Here is a 19,980-nt window from a genome sequence, read left to right on the forward strand (position 1 = left end):
TTTGCAGTAAACAGCTCATGCCAAGAGTTCCTCTGAGCTGTGCCCATGGGCTGGTGGGGCAGGAAGCTGCAGGCAGGCTCCATACAGATCTCCAATCTCCAGCTAAACTATTTCAAGGAAAAACTATTTCTGGGAAAGAGTTGAGCGAAGCCCTGGGAAGCTCATGGCCAGTGGTCTCGGTCACTCTGGGACTCAGCAGGGGCTGAGGGGTTCCAGTGGCAGCAGTTTGAGGTGGGATGTGTGACCAAGACTATGTGCTGCAGTAGCAGATGTCCTGGTCCCTTGTCAATCCCCTAGCACCTCTCACTTCTCCAGAGTATATATGATGACATTTCATGTAAAACTGATATGAAATGAACTGTGGACAAGCAGCAGGAGCTGCTGAGGGATGCTGAGAGGATTTGTCTTTTTCTGTAGAGAAACACGAGCACTCACTTCTCTGCAACTGGCCCTTGTAGCAAAGGGTCATCTTCCCTCATCCTCTCAGAGGGACTATTTCTTTTTATTATAATAAGCAGGTGCACACTGGGAAGGTCATGGTGTTCCAGCACTGACACTGACTCACTCACACATCCCACAGCAAAACAGGAGCTCAGGAGCAGAGACACAATTGTGCTTTTGCCAGTGTCAAGCTCTGAGCTCTCTCCTCTGTGGTTGTGCCCACTCGCTGCCCAGGCTCTACCCACACATAGATCTGGTTCTGCCCCGTTCTGGGTTCCATCCATGGTGTCCCAGTTCCATCAGTCTCTGTGAGACTGTCACCATGGAGACAATGACTGGATGGAATAAGACCTTGCAGGTTGTCTGCAGCCTTCAAGAAGCGTGTGGTGACTTGAAGTCTAGCTTCAGGCAGTTACACTGGGCTTCACACTTTGTCGTGTGGATCCTCAAAGTGGGAATTACCTGTCCTAGGTAATTAGGGAATTACCTGTCCTATGTAATTAGGGAATTACCTGTCTTCAGCCTCCTCACACGTCTAATGAGGAGCATCTGAAGGAGCTGAAGTTGTTTAGCCAGGCCAGCAGCCAAGCAACCTTCACTTTTCTTCTGTTCCCACCAAAAAAACTTGTAAAGAGTAATAATGTACGGTTTGGATATTAACAGAGATTTGGTTAACAATTTCAGGAAATGGCATTCCAAAAGTAATGGAAAAGGTGGGAGATGAGAAGTCCCACCATGCTCTGACAAATCTTTGTGGCTCACAAGACTGCACCCACAGCAAAAGACTGTTTTGTCTCAGGGTCTGTGTGTTCTGGTGTTTTACTTCTCTGAATCTTAACTCAGCCACTTAAATATGGTCTAATGATGGATCAGGATGGGGTGGCCTCATGTTCTTCACTTCTGAAGGATGTCACAGGCTGGAGACACCACTGTCCTTTGGGTCCACTGTGAATGGGATTCTGGTATTTCAGAGTTCCATTGTTGCTCCTTCCAGGTGAACCAAGACATGGCCACTGGCATGCCTCATCCGTCCAAGGCATCCTCCAAAATGGCCTCTGGATTCCAGGGCAGAGTGGTGAAACCTCGTACTTCAAAGCTGGTCAGAGAGGCAGAGAAGCCTGCAACTGTAAGTAGCCCCTGTGGCTGGGTCTGTGTTAAGGCTGGAAACTCCCCTTGTGTCCCTCCTTCTCCCTGCCCTTCCTGTTGTCCAGCAGCACTGTGAAGCTGCAGACCCCTTCCCCACCTCTTTGTGCCATGCTCCTGTTGGTGAGGGCTGTCCTGGTGCACCATGTGTTGCGTCAGGAACAGTCCAGCCTGGCTGTGCCACTGGAGCCAAGTTAAACAAATATAAAGCTGAAGCCATGAGTGTGTGCTTCTTTCTATCCCCTTTGTGTGGCAGTAATTCCTTCTGTCAGGTTGGACACTGACTTGTGCTGCTCTGACCAGTGCGACGAGGGGAAAGACGAGATCACAGACCCAATATGAGTGATGAGCAAGCTTTCTGTTTATTTTACGGGGAGCGTGGTTTATATATTGTTACAATTGCTTAGGCACTACTTCATTGGCTAAATACAAAAGATACAATTCGCATTCCACTGTGGCTATTTTAGGATACTCTGCATTCCTTTCAAATACAAGTTCCCACCAGTACTTTCTACGATTTTCCCCCTCAAAAGCCCCAAGGTCTGTCCTTGGGCTCCTGTCCTGTCTGCATAACTTGCTCTTATCCTGTCTGCACGACTTACGTTTGTCTTGCTACTGCAGCTTAGATGGCCTGAAAGGCCTACTTAGGTTGCTCCTGGTTCTGCTCGCACAATATTCAGGACTTCCAGAGAGTCATGCCCGAGATTCTGTAACCATTCTGTGACAGACCAACCTACCCTTGGTGCCTGGGATGTGGAGGGCAGCTCAAACTCTACCTGGAGCTTCAAGGGACGTGGCTTGCCCCAGCTAGAACATCTTCCAAACCAGCTGGTCTATCTCATCTCCTGTGTGGAGCACAGATGCAGCCCAGCAGTGGAGTCAGGGCAATTCCTCCTTCCCATCCACATTCCTGCCTCCCTCAGACTCACCCAGCAGTGACATCCCCACACTGTGGGTTGTGAGTGTTGTGAGGATGGAGTTAGGGGAGTTCTGATAACTCCTCCCCACTCTCTGCAAAGGTCATCAGCTCAGTCCAGTGAAAGTAAAGAGGACAAATGCCCAAAGAGCAGAAATCCCCAAACATGTCACATCAAATCATGGAGAAGCTAATGGTTAGAGCCACATGGTTAGAGCATATGCATTCTGCTCTATATCATTAATTTACTGATGCTAAATATTTCAGCAGGTAACTTCCAGGGCTTCCAGAACTGTCCTAGTGGCTGTGATCACAAATTATTCATCAGTAGCAAGTGAACAAGAAAAGCCTCTATGAACAAGAGCATTTCTGAGGCTCTTGCTGTTTTTTTTTTACCTTTCAGCTGACTCCCTCTGCCTTCCAGAAGGAAATGTCTCTCACCACCAAGCAGAGGCTGGCCAGCACTAAGAAGCTGAATCTGCCCCAGATTGTCCAGCGTAAAGACAAGAGTGAGACCTCGCATCAGACGGTAGCCTTTCCCTGCCCTTGCTGTTTGATGTGACATTTGAAGAGGGTACCAAAAGAGCTGCTTGGCTTGAGCCTGCTGAGTGTGGTTCAGCAGCTTTTGATCAGCCCAGGGCAGAAGTGGGAGAGCCACTGTCTCCCCAGTGTGAGCTGGGCAGATGTACTCACCCAGAGTCTGTTCCTCACTGGGGATCAGTGCAGGATTCTCATTCCTGAATCTTCTTCCCAGCAGCTGAACCTCTCCCTGCTCTCTCTTGCCTCTCCAGGTCTCGGCAGTTGATCTGTATCAGAGCTCACTTCAGATTTCCCCACCGGAGGTGGTGTTTCAGAACTTCATCCCTGGAGAGACCTGTGAAATGTCCCTGGTTCTGAGGAACAGGGACCAGGTAAGTGTTGGGACATGGAGGTTTAACACTATGCTGGAAGAGCAGAAAAAGGTCATGGCACCAGGTCATGTCCACCTGTTTCCATATGTGGCAAAATCATCATTCCATGTCTTTCCTGCAGGCTCCTCAGATAGTGAGGGTCACCATGGAGAGCTCACCTTATTTCCAGCTGGTGGGCCCCAGTGGTGTGTGCCGTAAGGTGCCACCAGGGCTGTTTGTTACTGTCTGCGTCCTCTTCACCCCCGAGCAGAACAAGGTGAGTCTGGAGGTCCCAACAGATTGGTGTCTTCAGTAGCAAGTGAGCCTGCAAGGCTGGATTCAGGGCGTCAGGCCTGGATTTTGAGGAGCTCTGCTGGTTTCAGTGGAGTGGCACTGGATCTAGAACTGGGAGATACTCTTTGCCCATGCTGAAGATGGGGATAAATGTCCTGTGCTGAGACAGTTTCTTTTCCTGCAGGATTATTTCCACCAGCTCCTCTGCATAACTAAAAGGGAAGAATTCATTGTGCCAATTCGGGCCATTGGTGCCCGAGCCTTCCTGGACTTCCCTGACCAGCTGGACTTCTCGGTCTGTCCAGTCAAGTACAGCACCCAGAAGACTCTGCTGGTTCACAATTTGGGGAAGCAGACAGCTTATTACCACATCAGCACCCAGAGGTGAGGCAGCTCAGCTCTCCTTGTGCAAAACACCTTTGGGTGATAGCAGAGTTGGTAAAGAGCAGCAAAAGGAATCAGAGCATTGGAGCTGCTGCCCTGCAGCCCTGGCTGGAAATCGACAGGACGTGTGGGGTTTGCTGTTGCTTCTGGTGTTTTAAGCCAGATGTAACCTTTGAGCTTTCTCACTCCCAGAGTTCCTGGAGAGTGCTGGAGCATGTTAGTAGCTGGCTTGCACCCTCCAGAGCACAAGCACCTCTGAAATGGTTACTCACCACTGTCAGCCAAATAGACCCATTGTCTGGGAGACCACAAGCATGTGGCTTTCCAGTGGTCCTCTCATGAGATGCCCAACATGAGCTGTGTTGTGGACAGCCTGTGCTGTTCCTGTTGGTCTCAGAAGACAATCACTATTTTTTCAGTTGGCTGAGCTGGACAGGGTAATGTGTTTTTGACACCACATCTGCAAGGAAACCAGTTAAGTTAGCTGGTGGTGAGTTGAGGGTTGCTCATTCCCAGAGGTCTTGGTGTAGGAGCTGAGGTCAGGAATGCAGCACAGACCTGCTGTCTAACCTGGGGCAGCAGAGTGGCTTTGATTTTTTTCCCTGGCAAAACAGAGGTCAAAAGGCAACTTGACTTTTCTGCTGTGAAACATGAGGGCCTGAGAAGGGCTTCCACCAAAGCCTGCCAAAGCTATTTAAGCAGGCTCTTCAGATGCTGTTCAAACAGGCTGCTGCTTTTTACTGTGCAAATATGTAGGCAGGAACTTGTAAATCCCTGCACAGCTTTTCTCTGGGATTTCCATATATTTTTTTTGTCACCACCAAAATTAATACCCAATAAATTCCGGCATCTTTTTGCAATATACTTGCCAGCTGTCTTATTGAGGGCTGCAGGACATGCTGGATCCTGCTTGATAGGGATTTAAAGAGTTTCTGAACTCCAGGAATTAAATATTGAAATAGATTAATAGAGCCTGGGTGCAGCGAAAGAGGGAAAGATGGAGCTTGTGAGCTGCTGATTCTGTACAGAATTTTTCAGCACAGAGATGGAGTAATGGCCTCTTTAACCTAAAAGACTAGATTTATTGGAATAGCTAATGCTGTTGACTTCAGCTGTTACACCATCACTAAAAAGTAATATATGTTAAGATTAGGGTTTCTTCCTGCAATAGGTGTTAGTGGACAGATGAGGCAATTCAATTAGCAGTTGAAAAATTAGCATTTTTCTGTCTTCCTTGGGGTGGGAGGCAACTTTTAATGAGATGGATTCTCCCAAAATCAAAGGATTTAATAATGGCAGTTAAGGCACCGACGGACAAAAGAACGTTTGGCTACAGAAGATAACTATACCATGGGACTTGAAGTAGATTGCAGCCTCCTCGCACGTGGCATTTACCAAAAGTGTAGGTGCAGGAGGAGAGCTGACATAGTGCTTTGAGAGCCTTGGTCGCAGAATTACCAACTTTGTTCACTTGTCAGGTCTGTTTCTAAATTATGTTAGGAGTATTTGGTCTTTGGTATCCTCGTGGCTGCAACTTTTGCCCAGCTCTGTCAATGTGGGGAGCTAATGCCTGATGAAAGTAAGCTAGATGTAAATGACCCTTGAGCCTCATTGCAGATAGCTGGATGCAGAGTATGGGGGAGATGAGGTAATTTTATGCCACACGATCTTGTGAGGGCTGGATCTCCTCACACAAGAGTCAGTAGCTGTTTCTGATCATGTGTGTTCAGTTTGTCTTCTGCTGACTGTGGTTGGTTTGCTCCTTGCTTGCACAAGTGAGCTGAAGTGAACTGGACTGCAAAAGGAATATCATCCCCAAATCTCCCCCAAGAGTCCTGATATCTCTGTGTTGCAGCCCTTTCTCTGTCAGTCCGACCATGGGTAGTCTGGACGTTGGTGACACCGTGCCGGTGACAGTGGAATTTCAGCCACTGAAGACTGGTGACTATTCCACACCCCTGGTAGTGCACTACGACACAGGTGAGTGCTGGGCACTGCACAGGGCACTCTCTACATCCTTCAAAGCAGAGCCCTTTCTAAGCAGAAACACTGATGTGGCCATGGGTTTAAAGAGGGAGATGATGATAGTTTTCGTAGTGTTCATTTTGTAGTGATTTGTCATCTTGATCATCGTAGAGCTCCACATAAATGCAGTTTCTAGAAAGCATGTCTGATATTGTTGTTTGCATCTCACCTGGGAAACACCTGCAACAGGAAGGGTGGGTTTGGTACTGAAGTTTGAGCCTAGATGACTCCTAGGGAATAATTAGGAATAATTAAGGTTTGAAAGGTTTGGGAATAATTAAGGTTTGAAAGCTCTGGAAACAAGGGAGCCTTTGGCAAGGGTCCATTCTAGAGGGTGAAATGCTGGCAGGTTGTCCAGGACATCCTCATGCTGTGCACATGCAGCTGTCAGGATGTGATAAATGTTCTGATTCATGGAACTGCTCATTCAGCTAAAAGCTGACGCTTTCTTCTGTTACCTGTGGTTTGCTCTGTTCCTTGTGCTTCCCTCAGCCAGTGAGCTGAGCAAAGACTCACCTTTGCTTTGTTCCAGGTGAAGACACCCACACAAGCCTTCATGGAACAGCTGTGGATGTCCACATCAGGCTGGACAGGAATTCTGTGACAGTTGAGAAGACATACATCACACTGTCAAACTGCGCAACCGTGCTCATCCACAACCAGAGTGATATGACAGCCTACTTCCAGTGGAAGGCTTTTGATACTCAGGAAGAGGAGGATCAGCTGAAAATGAGGTGGGTTTGAAAGATCCATTTCAGTGAGATACCTTGCCCAAGGGTAAAACTAATATATGGCTTCAGGAGATATTTGGGCTTTTGAACGGCTTTGGGTAAGTAGGCCATCCCATCTCTATCTGCCTCCCCCAAGCAGTTCTGGGTCAGGAAAAGCCAGTTGAGGTGGATGATGGATTCTCCTTCAGTTGTGGCAATTGAGCCAGGAGATTCTCTTGAAGGCTGCTGGCTTTCAAAACTTCTCCTGAGCTTATAAGTGTGGAGTAAAACTACCTGCTGTGCCAGTGAACAACAAATGATCCTCTGATCCAGTTGGGACCCTGTGGCTCGGGGTCAGCCCCTTGCTGAGGAGCTGCTGCTCTCCTCCCCAAATGCTTTGCTGCTCCTGCACTTCCACTTCCCTCTGCAAATGTGTGGCTTATTAAACACCCTGCTGGGTTTGTCTCTCCTGGGGCTGCAGGCACTATCACAGGCTGTGTCGGCAGGAAACGCGCAATTTCTGTGGTTTTCTGAGGCAGCACAGAGTGGACACCACTCGGCGAGAACGCTTTGCTCTTCTCTCCCACATCCTCCGGGGCGAGAGGGCAAAGGTGCGAGGAGACCCCATGCTGTTCAACAGCGACATTTTCTCCCTGGAGCCGCAGGTAAGTGATAGCTGAGAACCTCCCTTCCTGCTTCTCCTCCTCCTATTCTTCCTTATCCCTGAATGAGGTCACTTGACAGATCTCTGCTCAGCTGGCTTTGTGTGCTGAGAGAGAAGTCAGTGGGTTTCTGGTGAGGTTGGAGAGCTGATTGCAAAAAGCATTTCTGCCCTGGGGGCTCCTGGCAGGGACGGGAGCCTGACTAAAGCTTCCAAACTCTGTTATCATTATTGTTGCTAAGTGTTGCTCACTCCTTGCTTGTCGTTGATGTTCTAAATAAAGGCTTACTGGGCTGTGGTTGAAAACAAGAAATGTGATGTTTGAAGATAAATGTTTTGCTGTCTCCTTCTGCTTTAGGAGGGAGAGGTCAGGCCGAATTGTTCGGTTGAAATCACTGTGTTCTTTAAGCCCCAAGAAGCCCGAGTCTATAAACAAGCAGTTTACTGTGACATCTCAGGTACAGCTCCTTCCCCTGCCTCTCTCACCCTCAGTGAAGGTGAGGTCCAAATACTCTTCCAGATCACTGGGCTCCTGTGATATTGCTGGGAAGAGTCTGTGATCAGCAGGACAGTGCTGGCACATCTTCACTGTCCCTGCAGCTTCCATGGGATCTCCTCTATTTAGTTTTTTTTTTCTCTCTCAGTTGTTCTGAATGCTGCCTGTATTAAGCCTGCTTCTCCTCCTTTGGGAAAAACACTCTCTGAGGTGCACCCAGAAGGAGGAAAAACAAAATTTCTGGTATTTCCTAAAGTTCCAGTAACAACATAGGGGTAGAAGAAAGGATGTCTCTGTGGACGTATCATATCTCCTGACGGATGATAAGGACCAACATCTGGAGCTGCTCCCGTGCAGCTCATAGACAAGGACTAGCACTAAGGCAATGAAAAATGTAGGATAGCAGAAGGAATTACTGTACTGAAACAAAAATCTTTCCCCAGGACGTGAGACCAGGCTGCCCCTGCTCCTCACAGGGGAAGGCCTCGGGCCCTGGCTCCGCTTCAGATTTGAGAAACTGGACACTGGGAAGGTGTTTCTCAGAGTAGTCCACAGATATGAGGTGAGCAGCAGGGTTGGGTTGGACCCTTGTGGCTTCTAGGGCAGCAGTGAGCCTTGTGGACCTGTAGAATTCCTGGCAACTTCGGCAGTTGTGATACTAGTCAACCTTTTGGGGTTTCTTGGAATCTGAATCTCTTTGATAAGGTTGGAAAAGTGTGTCTGTTGTTCGTGAAACCCCAATCGCTTCTTTTTGGCAGCTTTCCCTGAAGATCAGCTTGGAGGCTTCCTGCAAATCAACCTTTTGGCACATTAAAACAACGCTGGGTCAAAAAGCTGTGTTTTCAGAGGCTTCTGTTCCATCCCCAGACACAAATCACCTTCGTGCTCAGGCTGTCCAAAAGCAGCTGGAACAAACTGGCTGCATTTGAGCTTGAGTCCATTGCAAACATTTTTCAGTCAAGTGCTTCTTCCCTATTCCTGGCAGTTGGAGGAAAGCCATCCGTCCTCCTGGCTCAGTACTGGCCCTCTCAAAGGGCTTGAAGTGCTTTGCCTTGCTGACGAGTCCCTCAGCACACTTCAGCCTTGGTGTATCTCTGCCTCTCAAAAGAGCAAAGTGTTTCTGGGAAAGAAGCAAAGGAACTTTCTAAGTCTTTGTTTCTGGTGTCTTCCACATGCAATAAACGGGTTGGCTGCAATGGAAGCTGAATGTGTCCTGCCTGTGGTGGGGCTGGGCACACCTGGAACAGCAGCAGCAGCTCTGTGGTGATTTCACTGGTAATACTGCAATGCCCAGTGTTGCTCTTATGGCTGGGTGTGAATGAACTTGTGATGCTGAGCAGCTCCTCTGTGCTGCAGGTCGAAGTGGACTGTCTGTGTCAGTGGGAAAACCCCAGAGTGACTCTGATTATGTGAAGTTATCAGTGCTTTGCATGAAAAACCCAAAGGCATACAAAGCTGTATTTCAAAGTTGTATTATTTTGCTTCTGCCATGCAGCAGCACAGGGCATCTCCTGCCTTTTACAGGTGCTATTTGTTTAATTTGAAAGCAAATTAGACATCTGTAAGAAAGGACATTCCTAATTTATTTCCATGTTGCTTTCCTACTGCTGCAGGTGATCCTGTTAAACAAGGGACCTATTGAAGGTTCCTTCAGCCTTGTCCCTCCAACCACACGCATCGGCTCCTGCTTCACCTTCATGCCCCAGGAGGGCATCGTGCCACCGAACGGGCTCCAGGCCATCCAGATTTCCTTCTGCCCTGCTGTCTTGGGGGAGTTCAAGGAAGAATTCAACTTCAGTGTGGCTGGAACCTCTAAGCGTGTGACCTTTACTGTCAAGTGAGGGGGGCTTTGGGAGCTTGCTGGGCACATCTGTAGCTGTCTATGGGCAATCATCTCCCATCTACCCCATTTTGTGGTGGAGCAGAGAAAAAAAGGCGTTGCCTGAGATCTTAATCTTGGCTGTAGTCTTGGCCAATCTTTAGTGTGGGGATGCCTGCTGCCCTGTGTGGGTACCCAGGAGCTGGAGTGACTCCATCCTTCCAGGGATGTCTCTCCCACTTAGGCCATGGCAGGCTGTGGGATTGATCAGCTTTGGGCAGTACCTGGTCTGGGCTGTCCCACCTGAACACCCAGCAAGGCCCCCAGGGCTTTGGGGCTGGGCCAGCCTGGGCAATTCTGCATCAGCAGCAGTGTTTTTAAAATCCTGTTAATGCATCCCAAATGGGCAGCAGCAGCCTCACCTTAGCTCTCATGCCCACGCTGAGGGGGACAAGCTGTGCCCCTGACTTCTGTGCAGAGGGTGCTCTGGTACCTCCTTTCCACAGCCAGGAAAGGGCTGATGTAGGAGGCAGGGAATTCTGCAGCAGGAAATGTCCCAAGGACTTGGGCATCATCCCACAGACTGATGCCATTGCAAAGGATAAAATCTTCACCCAGCAAAGGGTAGAGGTGGGGAAAAGAAGAAGAAAAGTGATGATAGGAAAGGTAACACTCACTTCTCTGGACCACAACAGCTTGAGGGCTTGTCCCAGATAGTCTGTCAGCCAAACCACTTGGCTTTAGTTGCCTCCTGTCCACATGGGTGCTGTGCTGAGCACAGGCTGCTGGGTCGATTTGAAACCCAAGGTGACCCAGCCCTAATGACACCCGAATGCTTTGCAATTCCCTTTAACAAAGCCGCTGCCTCCCTGCCTTTGACCTCGCAGGGGCCTCGTGATAGGACCGACTTTCTTTTTCGATGTGCGCGCCCTGCAGTTCGGTGACGTCCCCTTTGGTGAGTGCCCTGGGCTTGCTCCACAGTGTGAGAGGTTTGTGTGTTGCTGAAATGGAGCACTTGAACATAAGAGCATCCATCACTCGTGTTCCTCCATAACAGCCTCTTCAGGGTGTTAACTCCGGGGCTGCTGGTGCCTTAGGCAGTGTTTTGCCATCGTGAGATCAAATAGGACCAAAGGAATAGAAAGTCAGCATCACTGTTTTGCCACACTTCTTAGTTCCCTTTTGAATAAGTGGTACAATAAGAAAGGCACCAGGCAGGAGTATGGTTCTGTAATAGAAGATTCATCCTGCTTAATCTGATTTCATTCTTAAGGCCTCTTCAGCGCAGGGCAACTGTTTTATCTTTGTTTCTTTTAACTGTGCTGTTGACTGTTGTCTGCATCTGGTGACCTCGGCAGCATTTGGCAGCATTTGTGAGATCTGTGTCTGTCCTTTTTGTGCTCCTCCTGCCTCTGTGTTATAGTTACTGCTGGAGCTGGCAGTGGTCACTGTTCAGGGGCATGGAGAAGCTCTGGGCTATGCCTGCTCCTGGTTTTTCCTCCCTATCTGTGTTCAAATGACTCTTGGTAAGCAGGCCCTGGGAGATGTCTCCTCCTCACAGAGCTGGCCAGCCAAGCCATATATCCACTGCAGAGCAGGTTGTGGGCTGCAGAGCCAGGACACCCCTGTGAAGTGTGGCTGTATCCCTGGCTTTCCATTATGGAGACCAAGTCTCAGAGCTGACACAGTCTAAACCTTTGTGGGCAGCATGGGTGTGATGTCCCCGTTTGTTGGGTGAGGTGGTTCCTAATTGCTGATCTCGAAGCAAGGCTCAGGTTTGCCTCCAGAGGGGTGGGCTGTGAGTTGTCATGAGCTCAGTTTGGTTGCCCCAAATCAGGAGATGCCTTAAGGATCCTGCCTGGAAAAACTGCATTTGGTGCTTTGTATCATGTTCTAGTTCCTAATTCCATCCTCCAGTTCCTAATTCCACCCTCCCTTTTTGTACTGTAGCTTTCCCTTGATGACAAATCACTGCTTTTACTTCTCAAGTGTTGGTTGAGTTAACAGGGAATTTTACAGATTGAATTTTCAGATTAAATGGTCAGTCTGGATGCACACTCATCAGTGAGAAATAACTGGTGCTGGTTTGGGGCAGGTGAGGGAGTTCCTCCCCATCAGAGACAGAGAAATTTGTGGTGTTCAGTAGGGCTAAGACTGGGCATTTCCAAGGCAGCAATCTGGGATCAGTGTCAAAGGGAATGGAGGATTAATTCCTCCCTCTGCTGCTCAGTGAGCTGTAGTTCAGATAACAAAGAGCTAAACTCCAAGCACAGTTTTGTGCTCCCTAGTAGAGAGGATATATCCTAAACTAGAGGATATTCGCACTAGGAATCATGAGAAAATTGATTCATAAATTAATATTTGTGTAATTTTCTTAGGTTTTCCTAGAACCTTGAAGTGCTGCCTGTTTAACACCTCGCTGGCACCCCTACCCTTCAACCTCCGAATTCCTCAGGATGGCTCAGGAGAGCTCAGCATTTCCAGCTTTGCTCAGATGTTCCAAACCACTCACCAGCCCCAGAGAGAGGGAGCAAAAGGTCTTATGAAGCCAAAGGAATTTAAAATAAATCCCTGCAGAGGGACCATCTGCTCCCTGTCATCCCAGGAAATTGAGGTATGGGAAGAGTCCAGCCAGTGGGGCTGAGTCTTCACTGGAGTGTGGGAGAGCTTTAGCTCTGCCAGCTTTGAGCATCGTGTGAGTGAGAGGCCTCTGTTAGCTGGGTTACTCGGGGTGTTCCTGAAGGAACACTGTTTTGGTTCCAAAATCACCAAAAAACCTGAAATCATGTACCAGATGGTCAAGTACAGAAGCCATTCTTGTGGTTTTGAGAGCAATTTCTTTGATTGAAAGCAGGCAGAGGAAGGATGAGTGCAGAAGGGGGCTGTTAATGAGAGAGATATCATTGTATAAAGCAGTTTGCTTTTCTTCCTGGTCTCATTTCTCCTCTCCTGGGGAGCAGAATGAGTTGTAATTCACTGCAGTGATCTTCAGTGGGGACAGAAAACACTCTGCAGCCAGGAACTGCTCAGCATCTGCTGGGCCACACTTTGCCCTCAGCTTCCTGCTGTAAAGCTGGACTCATTCTGTTCAAGATAACAGACTTCTTCTGCATTTATGTCATTGTAGTCAGGTGAAAAAGTGGTCCATTTAACAAATCTGATATTGCCAGAGGGCTTTTGTTACTCCAAAAGACTGTGCTCTACTTACAGACCAGCAGAAGAATTAAGGCAAAATCCTCCCTTTCTGTACCATGGAACAAGAACTGGAGGACACCACACATGGGTGATGAGGTTTTGGGAATGAGCAAGTATTTGCTGCTCTTCTTTTCTCTTCTACCAGGTCACCCTGTGTTCCAACACTGTCGGAGAATACAAGGGAGAGCTGGTGGTGGATGTGGATGGTGTTGGTGAGAGGGTGTCAGCACTGAGCCTCACAGCCAGGTAGGAGTGCTTTCCTAGACCTTTTTCTAAGGGGAGCAGGAAGCACATTAATTGTTGGCTGGGGTTTGGTGCTTAAGGTGTAACAAATTTCCCAAAGGTTGTCTCTCCTTCTTCCTGCAAGTGGTGGACTGGAACTGGGCTGTGACCCGCCCTGCAGCACTGGTTTTGGACACAGTGAGCAGCCTCCTGAGAGCTGCAGTCCTGTTCACTTAAGCAGTGCCTATGCCAGTGGGAAAGGGGCTCAGGGCAGGAGTGGGAAGGGCAAAAGATCTGATGAAGAATATAGTCCTTGATGTGGCAGGTGAGCTCAGGTTTCACTGCTTCCCTCTGGTTTTTTTGAGTAATGTTCTCAGAGTTGAGGCCAAAAGTTTTTCTTGCTGCAGCCAAATTCCATCCTGCTATGCTGCTGTGGGCATCAGTTCAATGACAAGAGGGATGCAATTCCCCAGTGCTGTTCCGTCTCCCAGGCAGAGCCATCCAGTCAGTGTCTGGGCTGCAGTTTTGTCAAGCAAGTGCAAATGGGGACAGTCAATTTAGAGAGCAGTGGGGTGAAGAACCGAGGGAGCTGTAGGAACTGGAAGAGGTTGATCACCCATTCTGTAGGGCTTGTGCCCTCCACTGCTGGAAGAGATGACTCAATTTTCAGGCAGGGGAACAGCTCTGTGGGAGAATAGGGAGTCATTTTTACTGATACACTGGAGTCTTGTGTTTTTTGAGCCTTGGTGGGCACTGGTCCTCATTGGCAAGGCTCCCCCAGAGCTCATGGCTCACTGGGAATGCTGGAGGAGTTCTTGCAAGTGTCGTTGGGCAAAGAAGGGGCAAAGCTGTTAAGACAGCTCTGTAACAGAGGGCACGTGCTCTACCTGAGCACTTGGGAGCCTCTGCAGTGCTGAGCCTCAGTGTTTGCCCCTCCTTTACAAGAGGTGTTTGAGTGAAAAGAAGTTAAAGGTGATTTATCACTGTAGGAGTATTAAATCTCTATTTGATTTGACAAATGTCCTAAGCTCCATTCCATGCTCTTCGAGGGCAAAAGTTCTCAATGCTCTCTCTCAGGATCTCTAATTCCCTCTATTTCCATCTTTGCCCAGATGCATCGTTCCTCCACTTCGAGTGCTCAACTCCATCGTGCCATTTGGGCGGTGCTGCGTAAAGGTCCCCTACGAAAGGAAGCTGACCTTTGTGAATGACAGTGACGTTCCTGGCTGCTATATTCTTGTTCCTCAGGTTTGGCCTTGCATCCACCTCCTCCCCTCAAATGTTATTGAGGAGGTTATTAGGGGAAGAAAAGGGTTTGGAAAAGATCTTGCTGGTTTCCATTCAAACCTAAAGGTTTGCTGAGAACAGGAACCTACCTGAATACAAACTTTAGGAAGCAGTTTAACATCTTGAGGAACATGTTTATATTCTAGTCTTTGACTTTTTTTCACGTGGGAGAGCTTAGAGGGTTGTGAAAATCTGATGCAAGAAGGCTGCCAGCACAGGAGTGGGTGTTTGTGGATGCAGCAACTTTTGGACCCCCTGGGGATGCTCAGCACCTACACCTTACATTTGTTTTTTGCCTTTTTGCTTTCTCCTGAGGATTTTTACAAGTGTGTGTGGGAGTTGCTCTTGTGGTAGACATTAAGGAATTAAAGTTTCCTCAGTTCTGAAGTTGCTTTTGATTCTGTCCCTTCTAGAAAGACAAGGAGAAGGCTCCTGCATGGTACTCCAGCTCTGTGCCATCTGGCATTGTTGAGGCTCACAGCTCTTTGGAGGTCCCACTTACAATTGAGGCCCAGATGTTGGGAGACTGCAGCATCACTGCTGGCATTGCTGTGTTTGGGAGAGAACAATCCCCGCTGGTGAGACCCAGGGGAGATGTGTGCCTTTGAGCAACTCATCCTAGTGGGGCATAAAGTGTACAGGGCTTCTTCCAGGAACTTGTGATAGATATATAAAATATATATAGTGTGCAAAGTTTTTGCTCTTTGCGCACAGTCATATCTCAAAGGGAAGTGCATTTCTTGATGCTGTACCTTCTGACTGAAGGTAGTTCTAGCAGTTGTCAATGCCATTCCCTCAAGTCAGACATCACTAAAAGTTTTACATCATGGAGGCTGGTTTCTTCTGTTTTTAAACCATACTCAAGCCCTCCAGTGAATCTTATTGGTGTTGGGAGTTTTTTGCATTCAAGTCCTGTGTAAGAGCTGGGGTGTTTAGGACCAGCAAACTCCAGCAAGACTGGATAAATTTTCCCAGTTTCCACTGGTGTGAGCAGGTAGTTTAGCAGAGGGATCCATGTTCCTTGTCCCACAGTCTGCACCAACTCTGCAAGAGCAACCCTTTTGGGTTTCAGACTGTTTTTAAGTCAGTTCAGAGTTTTAAGAAAAAACACTGCTTGAATGATGCAGTTACTAATTAATGCCCATTACTCATATAGTATGAAGAGTACATCTAAGCACAAATAAGAGGCAGCTAACTTGCCTCATCTCTACTCTGAAAAGCTTGCTTTGCTTCTGACTTTTACTGGTTTCACCAGTGTAGCTTTGGGAATGTTAAAGAACTAAGTGTTCAAGGATGGCCGTGCAGCAGGAAAAGTTGGGAGGGTGTTTTGGGTCAAGATGGAGCAGTGAATGAAGCTGGCAGGAGGCAGAGGAAATAGCAGTGTGGAGGAGGTGTGAAGAAGCAAACATGGCACATAGCATTTCTTTGTCCCCTGATAATGGGAGCTTGTGGCTTTCAGATGGGATCACTGCAGACCTCATGCTTGCTTCAGGCCTTCTGTTTCAGTCTACGTCACTGAAAACTTCAAACAGCCCTAATTATCCCCAGTTTAGGAGTGCTCTTAGAGCTGTCTAAGCTTTTAAAACTCTCCTTGTTGAGTCTTTTTTTTGATCTTTCCTACCTTCTTCCTGGAACAGGAAATCCACTTAGAGTGCATTGGACAGGGACCAGTTGTCAGTGTACATCCAAGGCAGTTAAACTTTGGCACTATCCAAGTCTTACAAGATAGTTCCAAAGCTCTCCGGCTCGCCAATCAGTCTGGCATTCCTGCAATGTTCTGGACAGAGCTGGTAAGTGTCTGTGGGGCTGCTTTCCAGAGAAAATGGCTGGTTAGTAGCAGCCCTTTATTTGTTTTTCATATGCACTGTTTCTGGGTTGAGCAAAATTGGGCTAATGACATGAGTCTGTTAAAGGAAGGTAAAATACAGGTTGTATAAACTCTTGGAGAGTTGCTGTTGCCAGACACCATAGCCTAGATTTTAGGAAATTAGATCTTTATGGTTTTTATGCTCATCTCCTTAGTCCTTCTGTTTCCTGCAACTCACAGCAGAGCAGGGTCCATGGTTTCCATCCTAAGTTCATGTTTGGCTTGTCTTACAGGCTGGCAAACGCTCATGCTGGAGGATTGAGCCCAGTAAAGGAGTGGTCCCCCCTTATACTGAGGTGTCTGTGATTGTCACAGCACACCTGGATGACATGGGCAAAATCAATGACAAGTTGAAGGTGTGCATTGAGAACAGTTATACAAACTTCATACCTGTCCAGGCTGTGGGCATTGGCAGCACAATTGTCACTGACAAACTATTTGCTCCAGTGCTCAGTTTGGGACCCTGCTTCAGGTAGGAGATCTCTCAGCTTCCACTTCTCCTGTGGGTTCAGCAAGGAACAATTTTTCCATAGTCCTTCAGGCTAGATCCTCTTCAATACTCAAGGTCCCAGCTCTGTTTCCCTGAAGCCACAGGAATTCCTTTAGAAATACATCATCTGAGAGTCATTAGATATCCTGGAAAGGCACAGAAATGGAAAAGCTGAAAGACCTGACTGTGGTGAAGCTTTGAGCTCAGGCAGCCTTTTGGGCAGAGGTTTTATTTCAGAGTGTGCAGTCAGGGAATGTCACCAGAGTGCTGAAGCTGAGTGATCACAGAGAAATAGCAGCTCCCATGACATTTTCCATCTCTGCTTCTCTTCTAGCTTCACTCCCTGCCGTTACGAGTTCAAAGTGACAAACAAAGGACGAAAAAAACATCAGCTGTACTGGACCACAGAAGGTTTCAACATACTTCAGCGGACTAGTCGTCCCCCTGCCCTTGGTGGCACCAAGAAGAAAAATGCTTCCCAGATCCCCAGACCTGGCAGCCCTGTATTTAAGCTGCAGCCACTGCAGCTGGACCTGAAGCCGGGCGAGACTGCGGAGATGGTGCTGGAAGGATGCTCCAGCACTGCCCAGGTGAGGCCCCTGCCTAGGGCTGACCCTTCCCTATCAGATCCCTTCCACTGGGGCTTCTTCTGCAGCCCCTTGATGTTTGCCTGGGAAAAGAAGTGAGTGACTTCAAGAAACTGTTTCGAGGCCAGTTGCTTTCCTTGCTGGCCACCATCAGTTTCTAAGGCTCTTTTGTGTTTCCATAGCTACCCTAAACCCAACGTGCTGATCCCAAAATACAGGCTGAAGGAAGCTCCTTTGGGCAAACAGGAGGTTACCAGTGTCATGTGCTGAGGCAGACAGGAAGAGCAAAGAAAATAAGTTAGACTAGAAGGCCAGGCAGGAAGTAAATTAAACTAGAGTCAAGTGGTTTTTCCGAGGGAAGCAGGAAGTTAAAAGTCCTGTGAAGGGTGGGAGTGTCTGGTAGCAGCATTGCTTTTCCTCTGCAAACAAACATGGGTAGAGGCCTGGTCTTGCCCTGAGTCCTGGAGGGGGAAAACACTGTGTAATGATCAGTGTGATGTCCATCCACGTGGGAAACTGTTCCCAGGGATCACTATAATTGACAACTTGACTTTTGTCAACTTTGCTGCTGCTGCTTGCCACAGTCTCTCAGCCAGCCCTGGTGCCCCAAGGGCAGCCAGATTTTGCAGCACTCTTGGAGAGCAGCTCAGAGGGGGAGCAGAGTCTTGGGGGTGTTCTCCTACCTGGATCTTTCTTTCCAGGGGAAATGCAACTCTTCAGAGAAGCTGCCAGCTAACCCTGATGTGCATTCCCTGGCTCCAGGACCCCTGGGCACAGATATTTAGAATAAATAGGCTGCAGCACAGAAAGAAAACAGGGGTGTTGAGGAGAGCAGAGACTAATTACAGACACTAATAATAAGTGACAGGAATAGGATCCATGGGTGGGTGGTGAGCCAGTGTGGGGTATTTGGCCTGCCAGCACCCACTGGGTGACAACTGACTCTCGCATGCAGGAGGTGAAGGAGCGGCTGCTGTGTCACGCTGTTGTGGGGAAAGAGAAAGCAAAGAAACAGATAATGCAAGTGGATGTCACCTGCAAGTTTATTTTTCCTGATGTGGAAATATCTTCCAGAGTAATCACTTTCCGTGTGGAGAAGGTAAGTCTCTGGATTGCATCCTGGTATTCAAAGGTGTAACTGTTAAATTGGCTGGAAGTAAATAGAGCTGTATGCAGTTCTGGGATTGAAAAATGTGAAATGCATAGGAAGGGAAAGGAGGTCTATGGCCACTTGAGGTTGTTTTCCCTTGTCTCCTGTTTCTGTAGAAACCCAGTGATGTCCTGACTCCGCAGTACAAGCCTCTGTCTTTCAAAAACACCTCCTGCCTGCCACTCAGCATTGTGCTGAACTTGGAGCAGCCGTTCCAAATCTGTGATGTGGACCAGCAGCCCCTCCGTGCAGATTCTGAGGTGAGCATCTGTGGGCTTGTTCAGTGGGATTTGAAGAGGAGGGATGTGGTGGTACATTTCTGTTGGGAGGTCCTTGAGATCAGAAGTTTATTCTGTAGTGTCAGCAGTGGATTGGCCTGAGCTACTTCAGCAGATTTGCTGAAGGAAGCAAAATCTCATCTGAATTGGGAACATCCGTGCTGGCTCTAAGACATGAGGAGAAGGGAGCAGGAAACCAGGTCTGGGCAAACCACACAGTAAAGGTGTCTCCTGGAAAGCATCCCAGCTCTCCAGCAGCCATCCCCTTGTACTGCTGCCAAGCACAGAAACATGAGCCTGAGAGAATCTCGGACCAGAGTGTGGTGCCTGCAGATAGATCCTCACTCTGAAGAAATGAGGGTGAACTGAGAAACCCACGCTGGGGTCACATTTTGAACGTTTACTCTTTCCTGCTGTCAAACCATGGGACTTGATCACAAAGGTGATTAATGCTCTTCATCTCCTTGCAGCCCATGACACTGAATGCAGGGGAGGAACTTCATCTCTGCATCCAGTTTAACCCATCTTATGAGAACAATCTGTATAGTCGAGTAGCAAAGAGGGCTCTCAGGATGGGCTTCGTGGAGCATCCTCATAAGGAGCGGATCACTGTTCATGGAGAAGTCCACTTCCCAAATCTCCATCTCCAGACCAAGGCTCTGGACTTTGGCTGCATTATGAATGACACTGAACAAGTGCTGAATATGGAAATGACCAACTGCAGCCCAATTCCTGTCAAGTACCACTGGTCATTCCAGACAGACAGCCAGGTGAACACCATAAGGTATGCGCACCTTTGCCCTCTGCTGAAAGCTCTTGTTCCTGGTGTCCTCTTTGTACTTTGCAAAGACTAAGGCTGTTTGCCTGGGATTTGACAAAGTGCTTTTGCGTTTTCCTTGTGGAAATAACACTGGCCAGCCATGGTCAGGCTGGAAATTCAGGGAATAGGTGATCTCCACAAGTTTGACACTGGGCTGGAAACAATGTCCTCCAGCCTAACTGGGATTGTAAGACATTCCTGATGCTTTTCACATAGCCAGTAACCTGGAGTCCTGCTTTACCTCTGGAGTTTCAAAGCCATGCTTAGGCACTTGAACAAGAAGATCTATAATGTGACCTCTTTTC

At 48.2% G+C, this 19,980-nt stretch overlaps 1 protein-coding gene across 1 annotated transcript in view; it reads left to right on the forward strand.

Moving 5' to 3' along the window:
- The first annotated feature begins 1,196 nt into the window (after positions 1 to 1,196).
- Positions 1,197 to 19,980, forward strand: part of LOC146432149 (hydrocephalus-inducing protein homolog) — a 30,477-nt gene continuing 11,693 nt past the window's right edge. The window contains exons 1-22 of the mRNA XM_085072142.1: positions 1,197 to 1,567; positions 2,904 to 3,029; positions 3,292 to 3,411; positions 3,533 to 3,667; positions 3,869 to 4,068; positions 5,924 to 6,048; positions 6,626 to 6,827; positions 7,285 to 7,468; positions 7,823 to 7,922; positions 8,404 to 8,522; positions 9,574 to 9,797; positions 10,667 to 10,734; positions 12,158 to 12,393; positions 13,120 to 13,220; positions 14,309 to 14,444; positions 14,897 to 15,061; positions 16,121 to 16,273; positions 16,584 to 16,822; positions 17,175 to 17,430; positions 18,383 to 18,526; positions 18,694 to 18,837; positions 19,326 to 19,639. Of these exons, the coding sequence (XP_084928268.1) occupies positions 1,349 to 1,567; positions 2,904 to 3,029; positions 3,292 to 3,411; positions 3,533 to 3,667; positions 3,869 to 4,068; positions 5,924 to 6,048; positions 6,626 to 6,827; positions 7,285 to 7,468; positions 7,823 to 7,922; positions 8,404 to 8,522; positions 9,574 to 9,797; positions 10,667 to 10,734; positions 12,158 to 12,393; positions 13,120 to 13,220; positions 14,309 to 14,444; positions 14,897 to 15,061; positions 16,121 to 16,273; positions 16,584 to 16,822; positions 17,175 to 17,430; positions 18,383 to 18,526; positions 18,694 to 18,837; positions 19,326 to 19,639 (3,710 nt within the window). The 5' untranslated portion in view covers positions 1,197 to 1,348. The remainder of the gene's footprint in view (positions 1,568 to 2,903; positions 3,030 to 3,291; positions 3,412 to 3,532; positions 3,668 to 3,868; positions 4,069 to 5,923; positions 6,049 to 6,625; positions 6,828 to 7,284; positions 7,469 to 7,822; positions 7,923 to 8,403; positions 8,523 to 9,573; positions 9,798 to 10,666; positions 10,735 to 12,157; positions 12,394 to 13,119; positions 13,221 to 14,308; positions 14,445 to 14,896; positions 15,062 to 16,120; positions 16,274 to 16,583; positions 16,823 to 17,174; positions 17,431 to 18,382; positions 18,527 to 18,693; positions 18,838 to 19,325; positions 19,640 to 19,980) is intronic.

This window comes from Lichenostomus cassidix, chromosome 11 (genome assembly GCF_008360975.1).
Source record: "Lichenostomus cassidix isolate B80296 chromosome 11, HeHo_3.0, whole genome shotgun sequence".
NCBI lineage: Eukaryota > Metazoa > Chordata > Aves > Passeriformes > Meliphagidae > Lichenostomus > Lichenostomus cassidix.